This window comes from Silene latifolia, chromosome 11 (assembly GCF_048544455.1).
Source record: "Silene latifolia isolate original U9 population chromosome 11, ASM4854445v1, whole genome shotgun sequence".
Classification (NCBI taxonomy): Eukaryota; Viridiplantae; Streptophyta; class Magnoliopsida; order Caryophyllales; family Caryophyllaceae; genus Silene; species Silene latifolia.
Window position 1 is genome coordinate 166,910,555 of NC_133536.1, and position 27,806 is coordinate 166,938,360.

Sequence of the window (27,806 nt, forward strand, 5' to 3'; positions counted from 1 at the left end):
GAAATTTGTCATACCATTGCTTCGGAGCTTGATTTAGACCATGTAATGATCTAACCAGTTTACATACCTTGTCTTCTTGTCCTGAAATTACACAACCCTCTGGTTGCTTCATGTATATTTCTTCGTTCAAGTCTCCGTTCAAAAAAGCTGTCTTAACGTCCATTTGATGCACAAATAGATCATGTATAGAAGCTAGTGCAATTAAAGCCCTAATAGTAGCAACTTTAGTAACAGGAGAGTAAGTGTCAAAGAAATCCAAACCTTTGGTTTGTCGATTACCACATACAACCAATCTAGCTTTATATTTGTCGATAGATCCATCGGGATTGAGTTTCTTCTTGAACACCCATTTGTTGCTTAGAGGTTTACACCCTCTAGGCAGATCGGTGAGAATCCAAGTGTTATTACCTTTGATGGAATCTATCTCACTGTTGATAGCTTCCAGCCAGAAAGTAGAATCGATGGAGTTCATGGCCTCCTTGTAAGTTCTCGGATCATTTTCTAGAACATAGGCACGAATGTCCTCCTCATCAAGAATTTCTTTTTCTGCCAAACTTGTCTCAAAGTCTGGGCCAAAATCTTTTGCTATTCTAGCCCTCTTGCTTCTTCTAGGTTCAGTCACTGCATCTGCATTAGTTACTGCACTAGTAGAAGCATTATCAACACTATTGGAAACAAGTGGTAAACGAGGTTCAAGGTTAGTTTTCATCGGAAAAATATTCTCAAAAAATACAACATCTTTAGATTCTTTAATTGAACCAAAACCTGAACCATCCTTTAGAATAAACCTGTAGGCCGTGCTGTTAGAAGCATAACCAATGAATATACCGTCGATTGTTTTTGGTCCAATTTTGCTTCTTTGGCATGCAGGTATTCCAATTTTTCCCAAGCACCCCCACACTTTGAGGTAGTTAAGATTAGGCTTGTGGCCTTTCCAGAGCTCATAAGGAGTAGTTTCCAATTTTTTGTGTGGAACTCTGTTAAGTACAAAACACGCAGAAAGAATGGCCTCGCCCCACATGTTAGTAGGCATACCAGAACTAATAAGCATAGCATTCATCATGTCTTTCAAAGATCGATTTTTCCTTTCGGCTATTCCGTTTTGTTGAGGTGTGAATGGGGCGGTGATCTCATGGATAATGCCATTTTCTTCACAATATTTTTTAAGTGGATAACCCTCATATTCACCGCCCCTATCAGACCTAACACGTTTGATTTTAAGGTCTAATTGATTTTCCACTTCAGCTTTATAGATCATGAATTTTTGCTCGGCTTCATCTTTTGTACTTAACAAATATACTTTCGTATATCTAGAGAAATCATCTACAAAAGTAATATAATAACGCTTACCTCCTCGGCTCATTGTGTTTCTGAAATCCCCCAAGTACGAATGGATTAATTCAAGAAGAGTCGAGGCACGATGGACTTGTTTATTAAACGGTGTCCTGGAATGTTTAGCCTCTACACATATCTCACATTTGTCAAAAGCCGTATTACTAAAGCCATGTATAAGGTCAAGATGTTTCAATTTTTTAACATAATCAACATTTATATGACCTAATCTAGCATGCCATAAAGTAATAGACTCAGCAAGATAAACAGAAGTGGTGGAGTTTTTATTAATAGTCACCACATCGAGCACAAAAAGCCCGCCATTACAAAAACCTTTTCCAACAAAATTATTGTTTCTAGTAAGTACAAGTTTGTCGGATTCAAAAGTGAGTTTTATACCGGCCTTGTTTAGTAAAGACCCTGAAATAAGGTTCCTACGAATTTCTGGAACATGAAGAACATTATTAAGTTCAAGAATTTTACCGGAAGTTAGCTTCAGTTGTACCTTTCCCTTACCAATAACGCGTGTAGTGCTAGAATTGCCCATGAACACGCATTGTCCGTTAGTTTCTGGCACATATTCTTTGAACGCTTCTTTGTCACAACATATGTGACTCGTAGCTCCGGTGTCCAAAACCCATTCTGTGATGTTGCTTACCAGATTTACCTCGGATACAACGGCAGCAATGACTTCATCTGTTTCGGTAAGATGAGTTTGATGCTTGTTTTTTGACTTTCCTTGGGATCCTTGCGGACATAATTTTGCGGAATGACCCGTTTCACCACAAGTGAAGCATTCTCCTTTGAACGGCCTTTTGGGTTTGAAATCTGTTTGCTTTTTCACTTCGTGGATCTGGTTTGGCCCCTTGTTGTTGTTATTACGTCTAGGACCCTTGTTGCGATTTTTTGTCTCAACAAGATTGGCATTGGAAGAGGAATGATCAACTTGTTTACCTCTTAACTGGATTCGATTTTGCTCTTCAATCTTGATGTGTGACACTAACTCAAGAAGAGTGAAATCCTTTTGTTTGTGTTTCATAGAGTGCACATAATTATGCCAAGACAAAAGAAGTTTCTCGAGTAGACAATTAGCTTGAAAAGTTTCACATATTTTCATACCCTCCGCGATAATATCAGCACATAAAGTCTCATACTCATGAACTTGATCTAACACAGGTTTATCATCAGTTATACGGAAATTTAACCATCTATTGCAAGCGTATTTTTTAGTGCCAAAATCATCTGTTCCATATTTTGTTTTAAGAGCGTCCCAGACGTGTTTAGCGGTTTCAAGCTTGCTATATATTAAAAATAAAGGTTCCGTCATACAGTGCAGTAAAATGCCACGACAAGTTTTACTATCTGCAGGAAAATCCCGTTCACTGTTTTCTGGTGCTTCAGTTCCGGTTAAAGTATAATCTATCTTTAACTGGCTTAAAAGAAAGTCAAGTTTTTCTGACCAAATCCTATAGTTTTTACCATCAAGTAAATCCAATTTTGACATATCAGGGATAAAAACTGTAGGCATAAGAGTCGGATTAAAAGAAGCAGCAGAAATTGGCATAGCCATATCGCCTATGATAAAAATTTAACGAGCAAGTAATTTTTTTTTTAAAATTCAACTTTAGACTGTAGGCGGTATCACTAGTACAAAAACAATGAACGGTAAAACTTACAGAACGAGCAGAGATAGAAGTCGTGGCGTGATAAGAATCACTGCTTTAAAGTTGAATTTGCCCCGCTCGATACACACGGCCTCTTGGCAACCAACCCCCAGGGTTACACGACTTCCGAGCCTAAGGTGTACAACAAACACTCGGATTGAGGAGTAGTAACAGAACATTACCCAAAATTAGCTATGGAATTATAGTGTAGAGAGACAGATATAGAGAAGAGAGAATTGTGTGTTGTTGTGTTCTGAAAGAAAAAGGGTGTATATATAGGAGGTGTAGGAAGGATCCAGAAACCATCATAAATTGTCTCGTAAATAGATTTTAGAAGACTGTAAAATCAGTTTTGTAAAACACAAAATCAGTACAGAAGACTGCACTTTCAGTCTACGGAAAACGCAACATTTCTCTAAAAGACTGAGTAATCAGTTTCGGAAATTGTGCAAAAACATTATAGAGCATAAGTTATCGTATTTCCAAAAACGGCCTACGGCTCGCACCGCAGGTGCTCTACCAGAGCCCGTGCCCGTGCCTGAGCCCGAGCCCGAGCCCGGCCCGACGTGGCGCGCGCGCGCATGTGTGGCTGTACGGGCCCTTAACCACTACATATCTAGTAGTCCAATACAAAAGATCACTTGGAAACTATAATACTCCAACATATTTTATCAATGTGGGATTCTTTTGAAGCAAAACTAAGCAATACTTCCAACATGTCTTTTGCAAAGCAATCGATCCTTGACTTCTTCGGGAATGGCAGAATGCTTAGGAAGATGAATAGTACAATAACTACTCCTTATTCCTTATGTGTCAACCACTCAACCAGTATCTCATATGAGTGATCGATGACTATAGGCCCATTGCTTATCCGAAGTGCCAACTGGCATCTCAAAACTATTCGCTCCTGACTAAGAAGTTCCTTTAGGTTGGTTTCGATGAATCAAGGAACTTTCATCCAAGGAAGAGCTATTGCTTATAATATCCTAACTTTCCAGGGTCTTGTTAGGAAGTACAATGGGGCTTCATCCCCCTTAAATGCCTTTTGAAGATTGATCTAAAGAATGCTTACGAGTTACGATACAATAGAATGAGAATTTGATTGAGATATGTTGCTTAAGCTCAATTTCCCTCCTAAATTTGTAGGATGATGGACAATGGAATTTCTAACCACTTGTATCGTCTCCATTAATCTAAATCGGGTACTTCTTGGGCACTTCAGGAGGAATACGGGTTTGAAACAAGTTAACCCCATATCACCTCTATTATTTGTGATTTGTACGAAGTATATATCTAGGCTATTCAGATATGTGGGACAACGAGCTGATTACGAATTCCACCAACACTACCAAACACTACAAGTATATATCTAGGCTATTCAGATATTGGACAAGCATGATACCAATACCTGGCATTACCTGCAGGTGTCCTAAAAAATATTCAGGCGCGCGCGCAGTTTGTAGAAGGTTTCTCTGGGAAGGTAAAGGAACTGGAAATAGGGTCACATAAAAAGCAAGGGGAACTGCACATTAAAGACTGTACTTTGTTGCATAACATTATGCTAGGCAAATACAGTTGGGAAATTGGTAGGAATGCAGAATCTTTCAGAGTTTAAATGGGTAAGTGAATATATGCTTTGTGTAATTTTAGACTATAATCTTTTCTTACTATTGCAAGAAGAATTTTGTTATGAAATTGCTATAAGAGTAAAGGGGAGCCAATTCCAGAAAAGGGATAATCACTTAGAAAACACCAATACATTTTTTTGGTGTTGACCAGGAGTATCCCTACTTAATAGCTGAGACTGAAGGGAAGGCAACTTAAAGAGTTGACCCCTCCCGGGTTTGTTTTTTTCATTCCCAAGACACATAGATGTGAGTTAGTGTAGTCGGTATGCTTATGAGGGTGGTACTCGTGAACTGTTATAGACTAAAGTCACTTAGGTCAGTATCAAATTTGCTTGTACGGCTGTAACGGCTCCCTTTACACAAAATAATACATAAATTGTTAATGTGATTAGGAGAATAAGGATGATTTGCATTCATGTGTGGTATAAGCCTTAAATAGGTTACATGATAACTAGAATGACCTAGTAAACAGGAAAGAATATAGCAACAATAAGATTGATATCCTAAATATGCTAACAATATTATTCTAGTAATCATATATTTCCGTAACACCCCCCCGCAAGCTGGAGCATGAAGGTCGAGAGTGCCCAGCTTGGCTAGTAAATGTAGAAACTGTGGAGCTCCCAAGGCTTTGGTGAAGATGTCAGCTAGTTCCTCGGTAGTGGAAACATGGGTCGTAGTAATTAACCCGTCGGTAATCGCATCACGCACAAAATGGCAATCAATCTCGATATGCTTTGTGTGTTCGTGGAACACGGGATTGTGAGCAAGATCAATAGCCGACTTACTGTCACTAAGGACGTGCATTGGCAGAAGGACGGTCACCCCTAAGCTTGCAAGCAACCCTTTAAGCCATTTCAATTCGCAAACAATATTGGCCATAGACCGGTATTCGGCCTCAGCGGATAACAAAGACACTGTTAGTTGTTTCTTCGTCTTCCACGAAATAGGAGATCCACCAAGAAGGATAAACCAGCCCGTGGCAGACCTCCGGGAAGTAGGATAGCCTCCCTAATCCGAGTCACACCACCCGGTAATACTTAGTGAACTATCAGCACGAAACAACACCCCTTGACCCGGACTACCCTTGAGATATCGTACTACGCGTAAGGCAGCCGACCAATGCTCCTGCCGAGGCTGATTTATGAACCGAGAAAGTATGTGGACGGCATAGGATAAGTCGGGTCGGGTCACGGCAAGGTATACTAGTCGCTCAACAAGGCGTCTATATGGTTCAACATCGTCAAGGAAAGGACCAGTGGCCATCCCTAAGGAATAATGTTGTTCGATAGGTGTGGTCGCGGGCTTGCATCCGAGTAACCCAGTTTCCGCAATAATATCCGACGCGTATTTGCGTTGACTGATATAAATTCCTTCGGCACTTCGAGCAACTTCGAGTCCTAAAAAATATTTTAAGGGGCCCAAATCTCTCATGTGAAAGCAATTTCCCAAATAGATTTTGAATTTAGCAACAGCGGAAGAATTATTACCCGCAATGACAAGGTCATCTACATAAATTAAGATGAATAATCATACCTCATCTTGCGAGTATGAAAACAGCAAGTAGTCGGAGTATGACTGCTTGAAGCCGTAACTTTTAAGTGCCGAAGTGAGCTTAGCGAACCAACCCCTAGGCGCTTGCCGAAGGCCATAGAGACTCTTTTTTAGACGACACATCTTGCCCTCTTTTCCACGACTAAACCCGGGAGGAATCCGCATATAAACCTCTTCATTCAAATCACCGTAGAGGAATGCATTGTGGACATCCATCTGATGAGGTTCCCATTGATTAATAGCTGCAACCGCAAGGAATGTACGGATGGTGACCATTTTAACAACGGGGGCAAACATCTCACCATAGTCTAAACCTTCAACTTGATGATTTACAAATACCACAAGACGAGCTTTCAAGCGTTCCACAGTCCTGTCAGATTTGTATTTTATTTTATATATCCACCGACAACCGAGGGCTTTTTTATCATTTGGTAAATCGGAGAGTTCCCATGTATCATTCCGTTCCAATGCCTCAATTTCTGTTTTCATAGCTTCACACCACCCACTATCAAGAATGGCTTCCTTAAATGAAGGTGGTTCGATCCCAGCTGTCACAGCTGCAAGAAAGTGACGATGTTTTGTCGAAAAAGAGTGACAATCAAGATAATTGGCAAGAGAATAAGGCGTACCTGAGGACGACGTGGGTGGGCTCGGTGTGCTTGATGGCGGAGATGGACTGTGTGCGGTATCAAGTACAAAACCACAGAAACGAGAACTTGGGATTTTTAGGCGATCGCCACGACCAAGCTCCTCAGTCTGTCCATTCGTTTCAGAACCCGAGCTGCCATCAGTACCCGAACCCGAAACCCCAGCAGAACCCGAGGTCTCTTCTGACGAATTATCCGTGGGCTCAGTCGTGCTAGTGGGTTCACTCGTGGGCTCATTTGTGACTGCGGGGTCAATAACAGGAGCATCCCCGTTCGTATCATTGACGGGTTCAGTATTATAATCATCCTGGAAGTCCTCAAATATTTCGAGCAAGGGATCAGATGCTGGAGTGGATTCTTTTGTTGATGAGAGCGGAAACACGAACTCATAGAAAACAACATCTCGAGAAACAAAGTATGTTTTTGAGTCAAGGTCATATAATTTCCACCCCTTTTTGTTATGAGGATATCCCACGAATAAACACTTACGTCCCCGTTTTGCAAATTTATCGCCCTTGGTGTTTTGATTATGAGCGAAACTCAAGCAGCCAAAAACTTTCAAATTCTCATAGGATGGACTAATTCCAAACAAATACTCATACGGGGTTTTATTATTAAGCAAAGGGGAGGGAGTGCGGTTAATTAAATAAACAGAAGATAGAATACATTCACTTCAAAAAGATGTGGGCAAATTGGCTTGAAATTGAAGAGCCCGCGCAACATTCAAAATATGTCGATGTTTGCGCTCAACTCGTCCATTTTGTTGAGGCGTCCTAACACAATATGTTTCAAATTTTATCCCATGAGTAAAAAAATATCCTGCCATACAGTTAAACTCCGTCCAATTGTCACCACGAACAGTTTTAATAGCTTTAGAAAATTGTGTAGATACCATATTGAGGAAGCTCATAAACATGTCGGTTACTTCAATTTTATCAAGCAAAAGATAGACCCATGTAGCACGGGAAAAATCATCCATAATTGTCAAAAAATATTTCGCACAAGATGACGGGATACGATAAGGTCCCCATAAGTCACAATGTATCAATTCAAACAAGTCTGACGCATGCTTATTATTTAAAGTAAAGCTATTCCGATGTTGTTTAGCAAAATGACATGTCTCGCAAACCGAGTTTTTATTGCAACTAAAATGACTAAAAGAGGGAATAGTCTTGAGCACTTTATCTGACAGATGACCCAAGCGACGATGCCAAAGATCAAATTCTCCCTTCTCGGACACCGTGTTCACCGTCAATGGCCTCTCCCCCGCACAAATCCAATACAGTCCATCACGCAGCTCACCGGCTCCAATCGTCGTCCTCGAGGAATGGTCCTGAATGATACAAGAACTTTTAGCAAACTCGAAGCAATAATTATTAGCCGAAAGTAGCTGTGAGACAGATATTAAATTGCATTTTAAACAGGAAACATATAGTACATGAGTAAGAGTTAAAGAATCATTAATATAAACCGATCCCATCTAGTTTGAGACGACTTGTTGGCCATTTTGAAGACCAACAGGACGTCCGTCAATGTTTTCACGATCCTCCAAACATGACAAGGTGTCCGTGACCTGATTGGAGGTCCCCGTATCAATTATCGAATTGCACCTACCACTGAGACGATCGGAAACAAGCAGATTATGAGCAGAGACACCCGCAGTCATGGCGTTAGCGTGTACAGTTCCAGTAGCAGAACCGGACGTACCCGTGTTCCCTCCGGCAGCAGCAGAACCCGAGCCAGAGCCTCCACCACGTGATCATCCTGACCGAGAGCGACGATACTCCGCCAAAGTACGCGGCCTGTCACCCCACCAATCAGGAAACTTCAGTGTTTTGAAGAAACATGTCGAGAGCTCATAGCCTCGAGTGTTACATTGAGAGCAAAGCATTTTATGACGTTCCCCACGCTCTTTATCTCGTAGGACACGCCAGTCAATATTGGAATTAGGGGACAACATAGCGAAGGTTGCAACTTCAGAAACATCAGGGGGGTAGTGGTAGTATGCAGTCGTTCCTCTTGGAGAACCAAATTGTAAGCACGATTAAGTGTGGGTAATGGGTCTTGCTGAAACTGTTGAGAACAAATTTGACCATATAAAGATGGGTCGAGACCTATGAAAAATTGATGTAAACGTTCATTATCAAGACGCTTGATAGCGGCTGGACCAATTTCACACTCACACTTACCACACTTACACACAAAAGGGGGTTCATGTACAGCAAGCGAGTCCCAAAGCGATTTCAATTTACCGTAATAAGAGGTGACGGACATACCTTTGGATTGCTTAAAATCTTTTAACCGAGTTTTAAGATTATTAATTTTTGTACCGTCTACCACCGCGAACTGCGATTCCAACACGGTCCACAAGGCCGCAGCGTCATAACCGTAGGTCACATTAGCAAGAAAAGATGGGTCGATCATTCTACGGATCCATTGTACAAGGGTACAATGAACCACTTCCCAATTTTTGAGGTCGAATTTGTTGGTGGGTTTTTTTATTGTTCCATCAATAAATCCGAATTTGCGTCGCGATTTCAACGACATTTTCATTGACATTTGCCAATCGTCGTAATTGTCTTGACGAAGGACAATATTCGAAATTTTAGCACTCGGTGCATCTTGGGAACCGAGATAGTAAGGACTAGAGGGATCAATTTTTGGAAAAACGACAGGCATCTCGGCATCTGTGTCGTCTCCGAGCATGATAGGCGGCTTGATGATTTTCGTGGTGAAGGTTTTAGGTTAAGATATTTTGAAGAGAGGAAAGAAAAAAGCTCGATACCATGTTAATGTGATTAGGAGAATAAGGATGATTTGCATTCATGTGTGGCATAAGCCTTAAATAGGTTACATGATAACTAAAATGACCTAGTAAACAGGAAAGAATATAGCAACAATAAGATTGGTATCCTAAATATGCTAACAATATTATTCTAGTAATCATATATTTCCGTAACATAAATACTTACATAAAAGAGGTAATAAGTATATAACTTACCCGACTAGATCCTGGCTGGTAGTGAGGTATGAAGAAGCGACACAAATTGGAGTGGAACAATAGTAGTGCAGTGGTATTGTAATATATAGTGGTTCAGCTTGTACGGGGCATATTAAGCTTTCCTTTTCTGTTATAGTGTTGTGTACTTGTGTATGGAGTGTGGAATGCACTTTGCGTACAAGGTGGCTAGAATATAATAAAATTAAAGTCATATTCTTATATTTTTCTATTAAGTAATCACTTCCAAGAGCAAAGAATATAATAAACATTAAGCATCCTTGATATCGTCTTCTTCCCTGAGTTGTATAGTTATAGTCTGTTAAGACATTAATGCAACAAAGGGGTTGGTATGGACGCTCAATAGGGATATCAATGGAACGCGTTCCGGCGTTTGGGCCGGATGAACTTTTATAACTTTATCCATTATCCAACCGTCGCTTTAAAATCATCCCACCCATTCATCATTCTTAAAATGTAGCATCTGTGAAGACCGTCACTATGGTAAGATAAACTTTATGATGTCAATGATGAAATCAGTCCCAAAAATCAATATAGACTTGAATGAATTCAACCCTAATAGAATTAATAGACGGAATAAATGACTAAACTTGATCCATGTCTTACAGACGCACTCTATACAATAATAAGAAGTATAAATTGATTCTCCTCCTTAACCCCTTTCTTAATGTTTCTTGATGATGGAGAAGAAACTGTCTTTCACCCCTTTTGTTTCACTGTACGTTTAGTTTGTGTTTTGTCAGGATGATCATTAATTAATTTTAACTCCAAGTATATATAATATATTACGTACCTTTTCGCACAATCAAAAACCCAATCGTACCTTTTTGTGATAGAGGATGTATATTATGGTAAGGTAAGAGGGAATAATAATTCCCGTACTTTAATTACATTTAATCGAAACCGATCTATCACGGTATCGTCTTTTATATTAAAGTCTCGTAACATTTAATATTAACTTAACTTCTATTTGAACCCGAAACACATAAGCCACTCGAATATTATAAAATATTATAATATTCTCCCACTTGGCCTTTGTGTTGACTTGATGGTTCATAGATACTATAATGTACACTATTATGTTAAGCTCACTAACTTTTATATCTTTAATTGAATTAGAACTAATTGAATCATGGCGGTCACATGTCATTTATTAATCGACATGATTCCTTCCATGTATCACAAATCAATTCCAAATCTAAGGCACCTTTAATTTGAGAAGAGCATTAATTCTCACAATTAGTCACATGTAATCCAATAACTGTAATGTATACATATACTATAATGATTAACATGTCTGTTATAATAGAAACAGTACTATAAGTGAATTCTAGATGTCACATTTATTATAAGCATATTAACTTTATAATAACAAGGCTTTTGATACAACACCCATGCGTTCTACATGGCCAATGAACGCCTTAGGTGGTAATCCCTTAGTTAATGGATCTGCTACCATCTTATCCGTTCTTATATGCTAAAATGACACTCTTTACTTCTGTACCTCCTCTTTGACTGATAGGAACTTTAATTCTATGTGCTTAGCACCTTTAGAGTATTTATCGTGCTTAGAGAAGAAGACGGCTGCAGAATTATCACAATAAATTCTAAGCGGCTTGGCAATACTATTGATACCCGTCGTTGTGAGTACCAAAAATAATATTTATAATTCCTATTAAAACTAACCTAGGCTAGTGGTAACAGGATCGAACCACAAGGAGGCGAATGTAATTAAAAGTTGTCTAAATTTAGTCTAAGGTAACAAGTGTGGGGGTTGATTTGATTTGATCTATAGCTAAAAACAATAAAAATAATAAACTAAAGAAATATATTAAATCAAATATAAAGAAGGGTACTAGGATGGTCGTTTCATTATAGTTTCGGCGGCAGCAAACTAAGTCGGTCTAAACCAAACACATGAGGCGGGAAAACAAGAGGTCCTCTCGGTCCACTCTCAACAGATAGCATCTTTCGATCTCGCTATAAGTCCCTAATGTCACTAATACTGACTCTCGTCCTGAAAAGTGATTAACAATCTAAACTTTACCTATCTTTCGATCTCAGCATAGTTTAGTCATTTTAATTGGTGGTCAATCAACTGTCCCTATCTCTCGATCTAATGGGTCAGTCACATCCTAAACATTCAACTAGTCGTGTGCACTCGATTCGTCGAATAAAGAATTAAAACAATTAAAACGAAGGTAAAACCTCACGTGGTCAGTCGATCGACCAGGTATGGCAGTCGATCGACTGACACGCGATTCAGGCCGTGTTCATTCTACGCCGCCTACACTATAATTCCCCTACATCCTAGCAAAAACAATTTAGCTACTCATACTGAAATTAAAGGCAACAATAAAATTAATGCAATAAGCAAAAGAATTCATGCTTGAACAATAGAACAAACAATTAACATAAACGGTAGTTCGGTTTCGGGAAACTAACTAGCAATTCTATCCTACAAAACGATAATAAAGCAAACTGAATTATTAGCAGAAGAATACCGATTGAATTGCAGAGAGAGATCCAAGAACCGAATGCAAAAGTATCAGTACGAAATAATATTAAGAACCCTAATTATTTGATAAACTAAAAACTCAATGTAAAACGAGGTAAAAGCTAGATAATTCTTCTGAAAACCTAAGTTACGTTATATAGGAATATACGTAACACTTATTATCAAAACCTAAAACACAATGGGCTTGCTTTTCCTCGATCTTTTTATTCACGTCTGATTAGCGGTGTGGTCGATCGACTGAGCATGGCGGTCGATCGACCGAGCAGCAGTGTACAGTAGCTTCTAGAGCCCGAGGGTTGGTCGATCGATTGAATGCAGTGGTCGATCGACTGAAGTAGCTGATAGTTGGCTTCTATAATCTCGTGAATTTGTCTTTTGGGCCTTGGAATGCGCACCAAGCTCGTTCCTTAAGTGAATACTTCACGTCAAATGCAATGCAGGATACTCGGGGACGGATTTAGCTCAATTTCCGTTGAATTCTTCACATTTCTGCAATAATGTACAAAAACACGAAAGTAGACGGAAATAGGGGAAATGGTAGCTTAAACTACACAAATGAGCTCTGAAATGCGTGTAAAATGAGGTGTAAAACATCATATAAATGACACGCATCAAACTTCCCCAAACCAAACTCTTGCTTGTCCCCAAGAAAGAACTAGACTCGATCTAATGACCTAATGGAACGAGTTCAATCTCAGAGCGAATTATAACATGTAAAGCCTAAACCATTTTAATGCAACTAACAATCAATTAGCAACTATGAATCATGCAACCGAGTTATAAGGTCGTTAAAAACTGCTGAACCGTTAACTATAGAGACTTATCAAATTGGTCTCTCACGGGTCGCTCATATCACACATAAGCATGGGTGAATATATAAGAGGATAGAAAGAATTCATTTTGTAAAGACTCTCACCTAACTACGACCTATAAGAACATGCCTGCAATCTAATATGAAAACAATCTCTATAACCGTATATATGCATTCCAACCAACAAATGACCATGACACATGCCGAGGTATATACGTGGATATGTGAGGTATGGGTAAGAATAGGCAAAACATTCATGGAAAAGTGGAGGTACAGGTGATCAAGCTAGTACCAAAACGGAACCATATGGCAACATCCAACTTCTTGCTCATAAGTCAATAGAAACGGTGCTATAGCAAGCACAAATCTCACAATCTCCAGTATAAAAGTAATCAACTAACTCCCCATAAGATACTAATGCAACATGGGAGCAAAAATCGCCATAAGATAAAGATTTTGAATTTATGCGAATGTTTCTTCCGGAACTCAGTCGATCGACCAATGATGGCAGTCGATCGACCGCTTTGAACAGTACATAACCCTTTTTTTCTTTTTTCGAATCATTTTTTCTTTCTTTCTTTTTCTTTCTTTTTATTTCCTTTCAACTTCTTTCCTCCTTCATTTCATCCTCCCAACAAAATCTCAAATAAGAGCAAATGCTACCAAAAACTAAGTAACAATCCCAAGAACATAGACTACTAACTTGACAAAGGACAGGCTAAATGTAGGATGTAGTTAACGGGACAAAAAGGCTATCTTTGGCAGTGTGGAGCTTATGGGTAAAATGAGAAAAGGGGACCTCTACCACATGTGTCAACTAACCACAAACTGAATGCACACAGGTATTAAGCAGATTAAGTTCATATTTATGCAACTTTATGTAACATGTCTCATAAGGAGTACTACTCACATCCTAGATAAACTGGTCATGAATGTCACCAGTTATAAGCTCTAATAACTCAGAAATATGATGTAGCTTGTTAAAATTCTAAGTCAAGTCTCAAGTTCAGCAAATAATTAACGAAAACTCGTAGATATGCACTTATACGATTCTACTAATAACATGTCATTTAGCACGGCTTAGGCAAAACAGATGCAAATGCAATGTCATCATTGAAATACTACCATTCCGACTCGCCCTAAACGTGCATTTTTTGAAATTTTTCAATTTTTTTGGTATTTTGTATATGTAAGAAATGAAATAAACAATGCAAAACAAAATGTAAACGTGAATGCAAGCAAATAACATGCGACGCAAAACCCTTCCCCAAACCAAATCGCACAATGTCCCCATTGTGCAAAATCATGTAATGAAGAAAAGAGAAACGAGAAATTGCGAGAAAACAAATGAATACGACATGAAGTAAAGACTTAGAAACTCACAAGACTTTAAGCGCAGAAAAGGAAACCTCCCCAAACCAGCGTAAGCTAGGAGGTTTCAGTAGCCAGCAGTGCTACTAATAAGTACCTGAAAGACAAACAAAACCCACGCATAAAATCGAGAAGACAATAATGAAGCGGTAATTACGTGCACAATTAAGAAAAATAGAAGAAATAAATAATTTGACGGAAGATAAAGTGGAGTAGAAAACTCCCTCAATTCCGCAAATCGACCAAACACAGCAGGGGAGAGGTCGTGAATAAGTACAGCAGTGCAGGGTGGTCGATCGACCACATCACCCAGTCGATCGACCAAGGTGAAGGGAACAGTAGCTCCTGGAACTGCAGACCAGTCGATCGACCACATAGCTCAGTCGATCGACTGGAAATACTGCTGTAACTTCAGATTTCTTCGTATTTGTTCAATTACTTGAACTAATGAGGTCTAAAAACCTGTAAATGCTTAATAATACACGCCCAAAATTGCGCAAAACCCAAAGTAAAGTCTAAAGCACTTAAAATACCTAAACAAAATAATGAAATTGCGAAGTCTCGCGTACACAAAAGCAATAAAAAGGAGTTTAAAAAGCAATAAAATGTTTGTAAGGCATGTGATCAACTAATAGTTGATCAAGAACGGCCACGGTATGACCCACTTGGTCGGCTTCTGGCTACAAGAGGTAGCCTCAATGGTGCTCATCTTCTCAGCTGCACCTTTCTCAACTTCAGCATCCGTAGAGCTTGACGGATCAACAGCTTTGTCATCTCCCCAATCAATGACCTCTTCCGGCTCGTCAAAGTCCAAGTCGGACTGTCTCACTTTGGCTAGCTCATCTTCAAGCTTCTCATCAGTGCCATAACTCAGGCATCCAAGACCGCCTCTCGAAACGATTTGCTCTTTCACAGCTGGAGCAACCCGCGGCTCTTCCTTCCCCAAGCCAGCTCCTGCAATGTCTAAAACAATAGAATCTTCCTCCTTCTTGCTCCCAGTCTGGGGCGGAGGTGTTATAGCAGGAATAGGAATAGAGACAGGCATATCAGGAAGCACAAAGTACGATTTCTTTTCAGAAACCGTATTACAGGTGACATGCCACATGGGGTCTTTCTTCCTAGCTGTTTGGGCGAAGACAATAGAATTCTTCCCCACTTTGAAGGTCAGGGTCCCAGAACCAACATCAATAACTGCACCAGCAGTGTGCAGAAATGGCCTACCTAGAATGATAGGTATGTGGGCATCCTCAGGCATATCTAGGACTACAAAGTCTACAGGGAAGAAAAACTTCCCTATTTGCACAGGGATGTCTTCTAGGACTCCTATAGGCTGGACCGCAGATCGGTCAGCCATATGAACGGTCATGTTCGTAACTGCAAACTTATTCAATTTTAACTTCCTAGCTAGACTCAATGGCATGACGCTAATGCTAGCTCCTAGGTCACATAATGCCTTCTCAATAGAGAAGGTACATATATTACAAGGAACGGAAAAGCTACCCGGGTCCTCTAGCTTATGGGGTGCAGTGTGAGTCAGATAAGAACAAGTTTCCTCAGTCAGTGCAACAGTATGCACGGTTTCATGTGACCTCTTTTTAGAAAGCAATTGCTTCATGAATTTCATATAAGCGGGCACTTGATTCACTAATTCAAGGAAAGGTACTTGTACGTTAAGACTACGAACAACATTTTCAAATTTATTGAAAGATACCTGTTCCTTTGTCGGCACTAGTCTCTCTGGATATGGGGCTGTAAGAAGTAGCTTAGCCCTTTCCTCTAAATGACGCATGCCGGCATCCGTGGACTTAGGCTGGAAGTCCACTACCTTCTCTTTATTGAAGCTTGACCCCTCTTCAGACCATTGATCGACATTGGGTCGTACTTTGGAACCGGGACGGACCAATCAGCACTCGGTCTTGTCCCAATACTTTCGGAGTTGTCGAACTCCGAAACAAATGATCCCTCAAGTTGTCGGGCATTGGAGGACGAAAAGGTTCAAGATCAGCAGCGCCCTCGGTCGATCGACCAGTGAGGTCGATCGATCGATCGACTTGAACAGACGAAGCTCCTGTAACCCGCACTTCGATCGATCGATCGGGTACATCGATCGATCGACGATATACCCTGTAGACGCCTTTTTCTTTGTATTACTCGTTCTGACTTTATTCGACTCGGTTTCGCCTCATCTTTTGCAGGGGCATTCTCGACCATGGCAGGCCCCTCCAGGGTAGACCCACTCCTCAAAGTAATGGCATTTAGGGTCTCTTTCTGGTCAGTTTGAGTCGGTAAGTGTCCCGGAGCTCGAGTGGTACTCTTGCTAGCCAATTGAGCAATTTGGCTTTCTAAAAGTTTCATTCCAGCCTCTCTAGCTTGGGACTCCTTCTGCAACATATTCTTCAACTCAGCAAAGTCAGAATTTTGAGATTGTTGCTGCTGTGGCACATAGGGAGGTTTTTGATATTGTTGTTGCTTATGATGAGGGGGCACGTAGGCTTGCTGCTGCTGCTGCGGAGGTGGAGTTGGATTTAGGACATTCTGGCTACTCCACCTCAAGTTGGGATGAACATTAGGCTCATAGTAGGTGTTTGTCTGCCTATAATGTTGAAAGGCAGCACAAGACTGGAAGGGACTAGGACAATTTTCTGAGACATGTCCCTCAGCTCCACACCTTCTGTAGACGAAAGGACCGTCTGACACAGCATTTACTTGGTAAATACCTCCTTTTGAAGCTCCTCCCAGTTCATACTTGTCAAATCTCGCAGTGAGAGCTTCAAGTGCAGCTACAGAAGAAGATTCAGCACTCCTCCTTTGATTCGCCCCGGAATTCCCATACTCAGCTTTATGGGTGGCTAAGTCATCAATGATCTTCCACCCCTTAGTCTCTCCCATATTCTCAGCAAATCGGCCATTGGCTGCAGCATCCAAAATAGCCCTCTGATCATCATACAACCCGTTATAGAACTGATTGCAAAGACTCAATTTTTCGAACCCATGGTGCGGTATGGTTCGCACCAGCTTCTTGAAACGGACCCATGCCTCATGAAAGTTCTCATCCGGTCCTTGTTTAAAGCTCGTGATCTTAGCTCTAATGGCATTAGTCTTCGAGGCAGAGGAGTACTTTTTGTAAAATGCCAGGGCTAAGGAATTCCAGTCGGTGATCCCATGAGCGGCTCGGTCCAGATCTCTGTACCACTCCCTTGCATCATCTCGGAGTGAGAATATAAACATAGTCTCCTTTATCTGGTCCTGGGTCACACCGGTTGGTGGGGGTATAGAGCAGCAGTAATCGATAAATATCTCCATATGTTTGGCTACATCTTCATTTGTAGCTCCCCCGAACTGGTTCCTCTCAACTAAGTTGATATAGGAAGGCTTCGGTTCAAATTTCCTATCAGCTCCAAGTAATTCGAATCCCTTGTAAAGATTTTCGGCTGTCGGCTCAGAATGACTTGCTATAGTTGCTTCTTCAGCCATGACTGGAATTTCTGGAGAAGTGACTGTCTCAGCTGAAGAAATAGAAGCAGGAGATGTAGGTGGATCTCCCTCGAACAGAGCGTTCTCGTAGTAACTTGACAGAGTACTCAGCTCTTCCTCTGTCGGCAACACTCTTGATGACCGTCTCAACTCGCGCAAGGATTTCTCAATCTCAGGATTGAACGATACTAGTTCACCACCCTATGACCTGCGCATAAGAAGAAACTACAAAAAGAATATAAGAAAAGTTTAAGGAACAGATGTCCCTTAAACTAAGAAAGACTAAAAATAAAACAACTAAAAATTAGAACAATTGCCTCCCCGGCAACGGCGCCAAAATTTGATACCCGTCGTTGTGAGTACCAAAAATAATATTAATAATTCCTATTAAAACTAACCTAGGCTAGTGGTAACATGGTCGAACCACAAGGAGGCGAATGTAATTAAAAGTTTTCTAAATTTAGTCTAAGGTAACAAGTGTGGGGGTTGATTTGATTTGATCTATAGCTAAAAACAATAAAAATAATAAACTAAAGAAATATATTAAATCAAATATAAAGAAGGGTACTAGGATGGTCTTTTCATTATAGTTTCGGCGGCATCAAACTAAGTCGGTCTAAACCAAACACATGAGGCGGGAAAACAAGAGGTCCTCTCGGTCCACTCTCAACAGATAGCATCTTTCGATCTCGCTATAAGTCCCTAATGTCACTAATACTGACTCTCGTCCTGAAAAGTGATTAACAATCTAAACTTTACCTATCTTTCGATCTCAGCATAGTTTACTCATTTTAATTGGTGGTCAATCAACTGTCCCTATCTCTCGATCTAATGGGTCAGTCACATCCTAAACATTCAACTAGTCGTGTGCACTCGATTCGTCGAATAAAGAATTAAAACAATTAAAACGAAGGTAAAACCTCACGTGGTCAGTCGATCGACCAGGTATGGAAGTCGATCGACTGACACGCGATTCAGGCCGTGTTCATTCTACGCCGCCTACACTATAATTCCCCTACATCCTAGCACAAGCAATTTAGCTACTCATACTGAAATTAAAGGCAACAATAAAATTAATGCAATAAGCAAAAGAATTCATGCTTGAACAATAGAACAAACAATTAACATAAAGGGTAGTTCGGTTTCGGGAAACTAACTAGCAATTCTATCCTACAAAACGATAATAAAGCAAACTGAATTATTAGCAGAAGAATACCGATTGAATTACAGAGAGAGATCCAAGAACCGAATGCAAAAGTATCAGTACGAAATAATATTAAGAACCCTAATTATTTGATAAACTAAAAACTCAATGTAAAACGAGGTAAAAGCTAGATAATTCTTCTGAAAACCTAAGTTACGTTATATAGGAATATACGTAACACTTATTATCAAAACCTAAAACACAATGGGCTTGCTTTTCCTCGATCTTCTTATTCACGTCTGATTAGTGGTGTGGTCGATCGACTGAGCATGGCGGTTGATCGACCGAGCAGCAGTGTACAGTAGCTTCTGGAGCCCGAGGGTTGGTCGATCGACTGAAGGCAGTGGTCGATCGACTGAAGTAGCTGATAGTTGGCTTCTATAATCTCGTGGATTTGTCTTTTGGGCCTTGGAATACGCACCAAGCTCGTTCCTTAAGTGAATACTTCACGTCAAATGCAATGCAGGATACTCGGGGACGGATTTAGCTCAATTTCGGTTGAATTCTTCACATTTCTGCAATAATGTACAAAAACACGAAAGTAGACGGAAATAGGTGAAATGGTAGCTTAAACTACATAAATGAGCTCTGAAATGCGTGTAATATGAGGTGTAAAATATCATATAAATGACACGCATCAACTATCGACGATTCTAAGTCCCGAGATAAAGTTTCGCAACCATAATGCATGAATAGTGGCCTCAAAGCATGCCACAAATTTAGCTTCCATAGTAGAAGTAGCAATGACAGACTGCTTCCCACTTTTCCATGATATTGCCCCTTCAGGTAAAAGGAAAAAGTAGCCAAATGTTGATTTTCTACTATCAACACCTCCGACATAATCTGAATCTGAATAACCAATCACCTTAAGATGATCGGATCTCCTATAAGTAAGCATGAGCTCCTTAGTTCCTTGCAAGTACTTAAGGATCTTCGCAGCTTTCCAGTGGTCCATTCCGGGATTACTTTGATACCGACCCAACATTCCAACAGCAAAGCTGATATCTGAACGAGTACATGTCTGAACATAGTTCAAACTCCCAACCACAGATGCATAGGGAATTCTCTCCATTTCTTTTCGTTCCAGCTCATTACGGGGACATTGCATTTTACTAAATTTGTCCCCTTTTTGTATAGGAACTATCCCTGCAGAGCATTCATTCTATATCTCTCTAACACTTTGTCAATGTAAGCTTTCTGAGACAAACCTAACAATCCTTGTGATCTATCACGGAAAATTTCAATTCCGATCACATAGGATGCCTCACCCATATCTTTCATTTCAAAGTTCTTAAATAGATATTTCTTTACATCATGCAACATGCCTAGATCATTCGCAGCAAGTAAAATATCATCAACATATAAGACTAAAATAACAAATCTGCTCCCACTGATCTTAATGTAGATACACCGATCGACGCTAATCTCTACAAACCCATATGACGTGATGGTATCATTAAACTTTAAATACAATTGTCTAGAAGCTGGTTTTAGCTCATATATCGATTTTCTCAACCTACACACCTTATCTTCATTACCCGGGGATGTAAATCCCTTAGGTTGGTCCATATATACCTTTTCCTCAAGCTCACCGTTTAGAAAGGCGGTCTTTATATCCATTTGGTGAAGCTCCAGATCATAATGAGCTACCAAAGCCAAAATAATTCTTAAAGAATCTTTCTTTGACACCGGAGAGAAAGTTTCTTTGTAATCAATGTCATCCTTCTGAGTGAAACCTTTGGAAACAAGTCGACCCTTATACCTTTCAATGTTGCCTTTAGAGTCCCTTTTAGTCTTATAGACCCATTTCGACCCAATGGCCTTAGAACCCTCAGGCAACACCACTAATTCCATATTTTGTTGTCATCCATAGATTTCATCTCCTCTTTCATGGCAATTAACCACTTTTTAGAATTGTCACTTTTCTGCCTCATGGAATGAGACTGGATACTGACTAATGCTCAAGTCACATTCAACCTCAATGTTATATGTCTCGTAGTCATCTGGTATGGCTGATCTTCTTTCTCTTAGAGATCGCCTTAATTATTCCCGTGGAACTTTGGCTAATGTCATTCGCCTTACAAATTGCCTTGACTGTTCACGTGACATATAATTCTCCCCTTCAATTGTGGCTTGATCATCATTGTTATTGTCATTTTGTGGGTTTTGCACCTCATTTCGTTGTTGTTCCACTATGTCATTTGACTGTGACGGCATAATTGGTACAACAATTTAACTTCAAGAGAAGGAACTTCAGCTTGAATTTCTTTAATGTCCACTTTTCGTGGTTCAGTGCTCCCACTAGTTTGACCATTCTCATGAATCTAGCATTTTCAGTCTCTACTATTCTCGTACTGTGATTACACTACGCCAAATAAAACCATCAATAACGGTCAGATAATGCAATTACCGTTATTAAATAAAAATACGGAACCGTTATTGCAATGACTGTTGTTAAATATATACCACGGTTGTATACAAAATCGCGACCTTTATATAACATCAATAACGGATCTATAATACCGTTATCACAACTCAAGAACCGTTATAAAACTGTTGTTAAATATGTTTATGTCAACGAGTATACTTTTAAGAAACCCGTTGTCCTAGTTTACTCTTGACAATGGTTTAGTGGTTCCAAAATCGTTGTTAAATATTAAATATGATAACGGTTCATTTCGTTATCTTATTTAATTAAATGTCAAAATTTAACAACGGTTTTATTGCATGCTAAATCGTTGTTATATTTATCAGTCAATGAAACTTTGACAACGGTTCTTCTTAAATAAACCTTTTTTAACATTTTGAAATATTTTTGGCAGTTTGAATGGGAGAGAAAAGATGTCAACGGTTATTTATCTAAATAAAACCGTTGTCAAATAATTGTTTGCAACGAGTTGTTTTTAACCGTTGTCGTTTTTAATTTTTTTTTGTTTTAAAAAAATGATTTTAACTTGTTCTAGCAGTTGCTGAAATGCTATTTTTTCAGTAGCGTTTGTAACAGATGCTGGAATGCTATTTTTCAGCAGTTATCGTTTTTAAATTTTTTTTGTTTTTTTAAAAAAATGATTAACTTGTTCTAGCAAATTTCTTTGAAATGCTTTTTTTTTCAAAGAGTTTGTAATAAATTTGCTAGAATGCTATTTTTCAAATTCTTCTTTGAAAATAGCATTCCAGCAGATGTGCACTGCAAAAATTCAATCCCGCTTCAAAATAATACACCCCGTGATCAATTAAACCCAATTTCAAAACAGTACAAACAGGATGATCAAAAGCCATAAAACACAACTTCCTCAAAAAAACAAAAGAAGCCAATATACAATGGCTCTCTTTCTCTCTCTCTCTCTCTATATATATATATATATATATATATATATATATATATATATATATATATATATATATATATATATATATATATATATATATACACACACACACACACACACTCGCACACACACACACACACACATGTACATAAAGCATGAGCAAACTATTGTGACTCCGCTAATGAAACTGATGCGTGTCTTTTATATGATGTTTTACATCCCATTTTACACGCATTTCAGAGCTCATTCATGTAGTTTATGCTACATTTCTCCCTATTTCCGTCTACTTCCGTATTTTTGTACATTATTGCAGAAATGTGAAGAACTCAACGGAAATTGAGCTAAATCCGTCCTCGAGTATCCTGCATTGCATTTTGACGTGAAGAATTTACTTAAGAAACAAGCTTGGTGCGCATTCCAAGGCCCAAAAGACAAATCCACGGGATTATAGAAGTCAAGTAGCAGCTAAAGCAGTCGATCGACCACTACCTTCAGTCGATCGACCAACCATCGGGTTCCAGAAGCTACTGTTCATTGCTATTCAGTCGATCGACCAGTCCGAGCAGTCGATCGACCAAGCCGCTATCCCAGACGAGAATTAAAAGATCGAGGAAACGCAAGCCCATCGAGTTTAGGTTTTGATAATAATTGTTACGTATATTTCCTATATAACGTAACCTAGAAACATCAGTTTATGATCAAGTTTTTACATTAAGTTTTACATACCGTTCTTTAGAAATAATTAGGGTTTGGGAAACTATTTCGCATTGGATTTTCGTTGTGATTTCAATCATTCCGTTACGATCCTACTGCAATTTCGGTATTCACTTGCTCTATTTTCAGTTCATCTTTATTTCATTGATAGTAAAGGAATTGTTAGTTAGTCTCCCGAAACCGAATTATCTTTATTGTTAATTGTTTGTTCATTCGTTTTAAGCATGAAACCTTCTGTCTATTTTGTTAATTTTATTGTTGTTATCATCGTTAGTATGAGTAGCTAAATCAATTGTTCTAGGATGTAGGGGAATTGTAGTGTAGGCGGCAATATAAAGAACACGGCCTGATTCGCGTGTTGGTCGATCGACCGCCATACCTGGTCGATCGACTAACCACGTGAGGTTTTTATTTTCGTTTTAATTGTTTTAATTCTTAATTCGACGAATCGAGTGCACACGACTAGTTGAATGCTTAGGATATGACTGACCCATTAGATCGAGAGATAGGGACAGTTGCTAGATCACCAATTAAAATGACTAAACTAAGCCGGGATCGAAAGATAGGTAGAGTTTAGACCGTAAATCCCTTTTCAGGACGAAAGTTAGTATTAGTGATATTAGGGACCTATAGCGAGATCGAAAGATGCTATTTGTTAAGAGTGGACCGAGAGGACCTCTTTATTTCCCGCCTCATGTGTTTTGTTTAGACCTGTTTAATATGCTGCCGCCGAAACTATAACGAACCGACCATCCTAGTACCTATTTTATATTTGATTTTATATAATTCATTAGTTTACTTTTATTTTATTGTTATTAGCTATAGACCAAACCCAATCAAACCCCCACCTTTTGTTACCTTAGACCGAATTTAAACAACTAGAAATTACGTCTGCCTCTCTGTGGTTCGACCCGACTGCCGCTAGCTATAGTTGTAGTTGGAGTTTATAAATATTATTTTTGACACCTCACGACGATTATCAAATTTTGGCGCCGTTGCCGGGGAGGCAATGGTTCTAATTTTTAGTTGTTTTTATTTAGTCTTTCTTTAGTTTAAGGGACTTACGTTCCTTAAACTTTTCTTATATTTTTTTTGTAGTTTCCTCTTATGCGCAGGTCACAGGGTGGTGAACTAGTACCATTAAATCCTGAGATCGAGAAATCCTTGCGCGAGTTGAGACGATCACAAAGGGTATTACCGACAGAGGAAGAGCTGAGTACTCTGTCAAGCTACTACGAGAACGCCCTGTTGGAAGGAGATCCACCTACATCTCCTGCTTCAATTTCTTCAGCCAAGACAGTCACTTCTCCATAAATCCCAGTCATGGCTGAAGAAGCAACCATTACTAGTCACTCAGAGCCTACAGCTGCGAATCTCTACAAAGGATTCGAACTACCTGGGGAGGCGAGAAAATTCGAGCCAAAGCCTTCCTATATTAACCTGGTTGAGAGAAACCAGTTCGGAGGAGCTGCAAATGAAGATGCAGCCAAGCAAATGGAGATTTTTATTGATTATTGCTGCTCTATACCCCCGCCGGCCGGTGTGACCCAAGATCAGATCAAGGAGACCATGTTCATTTTCTCTCTTCGTGACGCTGCAAGAGAGTGGTATAGAGATCTGGACCGAGCCGCCCATGGGATCACCGACTTGAATTCCTTGGCCCTAGCATTCTACAAAAAATACTTCTCTGCCTCAAAGACGAATGCCATTAGAGCTCAGATAACGAGCTTTAAACAAGGGCCTGATGAGAACTTCCATGAAGCATGGGTCCGTTTCAAAAAACTGGTGCGAAGCATACCGCACCATGGGTTCGAAAAATGGAGTCTTTGCAACTTGTTCTATAATGGGCTGTATGACGATCAGAGGGCCATTTTGGATGCTGCAGCCAATGGCCGATTTGCTGAGAACATGGGAAAGACTAAGAGGTGGAAGATCATCGATGATTTGGCCACTCATAAGGCTGAATATGGGAATTCGAGAGGAAACCAGAGGAGAGCTGCTCTGAATCTTCCTCTCGTTCTTTGCACTAGAAGCTCTCACTGCAAGGTTTGACAAATATGAATTGGGAAGAGCTTCTAAAGGTGGGATGTACCATGTTAACGCTTTTTTTTTGGCCCCTTTCGTCTCGTAGAAGATGTGGAGTCAGGGGGCATGTCTCAGAGAATTGTTCTGTCCCCTTTGAGTCTTGTGCTGCCTTTCAATACTATAGGCAGACAAACACGTACTATGAGCCGAATGTCCACCCCAACTTGAGGTGGAGTAGCCAGAATGTCCTGAATCCGACTCAACCTCCACAACAGCAGCAGCAAGCTTATGTGCCCCCTCATCATAAGCAACAACAATACCAAAAACCTCCTTATGTGCCGCAGCAGCAACAACAATCCCATGGTTCTGATTTTGCTGAGTTTAAGAACTTGCTGCTGAAGGAGTCCCAAGCTAGAGAGGCCGGGATGAAGCTACTAGAGAGCCAAATTGCTCAATTGGCTAGTAAGAGTACCACTCGAGCTCCCGGACACTTACCGACTCAAACTGACCAGAAAGAGACCCTGAATGCCATTACTTTGAGGAGTGGGTCTACCCTGAAGGGGCCTGCTATGGTCGAGGATGCCCCTGAAAAGAATGAGGCGGAACCGAGCCAAAAGAAAGCTTTAACGAAAAATAACAAGAACAAGGCGTCTACCAGGTATATCAGTCGATCGACTGATATACCCGGTCGATCGACTGATATGCGGGTTACAGGAGCTTCTGGAACTGTACATCTTAGTCGATCGACTGAGCAAGGTGGTCGATCGACTGAGACCCCTGCTGATATTGAGAAATTTCGTCCTTCAATGCCCGATAATTTAAGAGACCATTTGTTCCGGGGTTCGACAACTCCGAAAGTATTGGGGCAAGGCCCAAGTGCTGATGGGTCCGTCCCGATTTCGAAGTTCGATCCAATGACGGTTAATGGCTCACATTTGAGACGGTCTGAAGAGGGGTCAAGCTTCAATAAGAAGAAAGTTGTGGACTTTCAGCCTAAGTCCACGGATGCCGGCATGCGAGACTTAGAAGAGAGGGCTAAGGTACTTCTCTCAGCCCCATATCCAGAGAGACTAGTGCCGACAAAGGAACAGGTATCTTTCAATAAATTTGAAAAGGTTATTCGTAGTTTGAATGTACAAGTTCCTTTCCTTGAGTTGGTCAATCAAGTGCCTGCCTACACTAAATTCATGAAACAACTCTTGTCTAAGAAAAAGTCACTTGAAAATGTGCACACTGTCGCATTAACCAAAGAGTCATTCTCTTATTTGTCTCATACTGCACCCCATAAGCTAGAGGACCCGGGTAGCTTTTCTGTTCCTTGCAATATAGGTACCTTCTCTATTGAGAAGGCATTATGTGACTTAGGAGCTAGTATAAGCGTCATGCCTTTGAGCCTTGCTAGGAAGCTCAAATTGACTAGGTTCGCAGTGACAAATATGACAGTACAGATGGCTGACCGATCTGCGGTCCAGCCAATAGGAGTCTTAGAGGACCTCCCTGTCCAAATAGGGAAGTTTTTCTTCCCCGTCGACTTCGTTGTACTTGACATGCCTGAGGATGCCCACATTCCCATTATTTTGGGTAGGCCATTTCTGCACACTACTGGTGCAGTCATAGATGTCGGTCTAGGAACCTTGACTTTTAAAGTGGGCAAGCATTCTATTGTTTTTGCCCAGCCATCTAGGAAAAAGGACCCCATGTGGCCTGTGACTTGTAACACGGTTTCTGACAAGAAATCGTACTTTGTGCTTCCTGATTTACCTATCTCTATTCCTGTTGTAACCCCTCCGCCCCAGATTGGGAGCAAATTGGAGAAAGATTTGTCTATCTCTGACATTGCAGAAGCTGGTTTGGGGAAGGAAGAGCTGCAAGTCACTCCAGCTGCGAAGAAGCCAATCGTTTCACGAGGAGGTCTTGGTTGCCTTAGCTATGCCATTGATGAGGAAGTTGATGACGAGCCGGTCAAGGCAAGGGAGTCCGACTTGGACTTTGATGAGCAAGAAGAGGTCATTGACGGGGGAGATGATAAAAGTGTTGATCCGTTGAGCCATACGGACGTGGAAGCTAAGAAGGGTGCAACTGATAAGATAAGCACCGTTGAGGCTACCTCTAGTAGCCAGAAGCCGACGAAGTGGGCCATCCGTGGCCGTTCTTGATTAACTACTAGTTGATCACATGTTTTCCAAAACATTTTATTTGCTTTTGTTAAACACTTTTTATTGCTTTTGTGTGCGCGAAACTTCGCATTTTATTTTGCTTGCTTAGGGTTTTATGCGTTTGAGACTTTATTTTGGGTTTTGCGCAATTTTGGGCACGTATTATTGTGCACTTGCAGGTTTTTAGACCTCTTTAGCTCAAGTAATTGAGCAAATACGAAGAAATAAGAAGTAACAGCAGTATTTTCAGTCGACCGACTGGACTGAGTGGTCGATCGACTGATCTGCAGGTTCCAGGAGCTAATGTTCCTTTCACCTCGGTCGATCGACTGAGTGATGTGGTCGATCGACCGACCTGCA

At 40.3% G+C, this 27,806-nt stretch overlaps 2 protein-coding genes and 1 non-coding gene across 3 annotated transcripts; all 3 read right to left on the minus strand.

Moving 5' to 3' along the window:
• Nucleotides 1-8,652: 8,652 nt before the first annotated feature.
• Nucleotides 8,653-9,531, minus strand: LOC141614317 (uncharacterized). The gene has a single exon (XM_074433073.1). The coding sequence runs from the start codon at nt 9,529-9,531 to the stop codon at nt 8,653-8,655; it is 879 nt and encodes a 292-aa protein (XP_074289174.1).
• A 10,328-nt stretch (nt 9,532-19,859) lies between these two features.
• LOC141614318 (secreted RxLR effector protein 161-like) lies at nt 19,860-20,330 on the minus strand. Its single transcript, XM_074433074.1, has one exon. The coding sequence runs from the start codon at nt 20,328-20,330 to the stop codon at nt 19,860-19,862; it is 471 nt and encodes a 156-aa protein (XP_074289175.1).
• Nucleotides 20,331-24,969: 4,639 nt separating this feature from the next.
• Nucleotides 24,970-25,076, minus strand: LOC141616093 (small nucleolar RNA R71). The gene has a single exon (XR_012530466.1). It is a non-coding gene; the product is annotated as a small nucleolar RNA R71 (small nucleolar RNA).
• Nucleotides 25,077-27,806: the final 2,730 nt, after the last annotated feature.

Coding starts and splice junctions, on each gene's coding strand:
- LOC141614317 (XM_074433073.1), bottom strand. CDS start 9,531: ATGCTCGGAGACGACACAGATGCCGAGATGCCTGTCGTTTTTCCAAAA.
- LOC141614318 (XM_074433074.1), bottom strand. CDS start 20,330: ATGCAATGTCCCCGTAATGAGCTGGAACGAAAAGAAATGGAGAGAATT.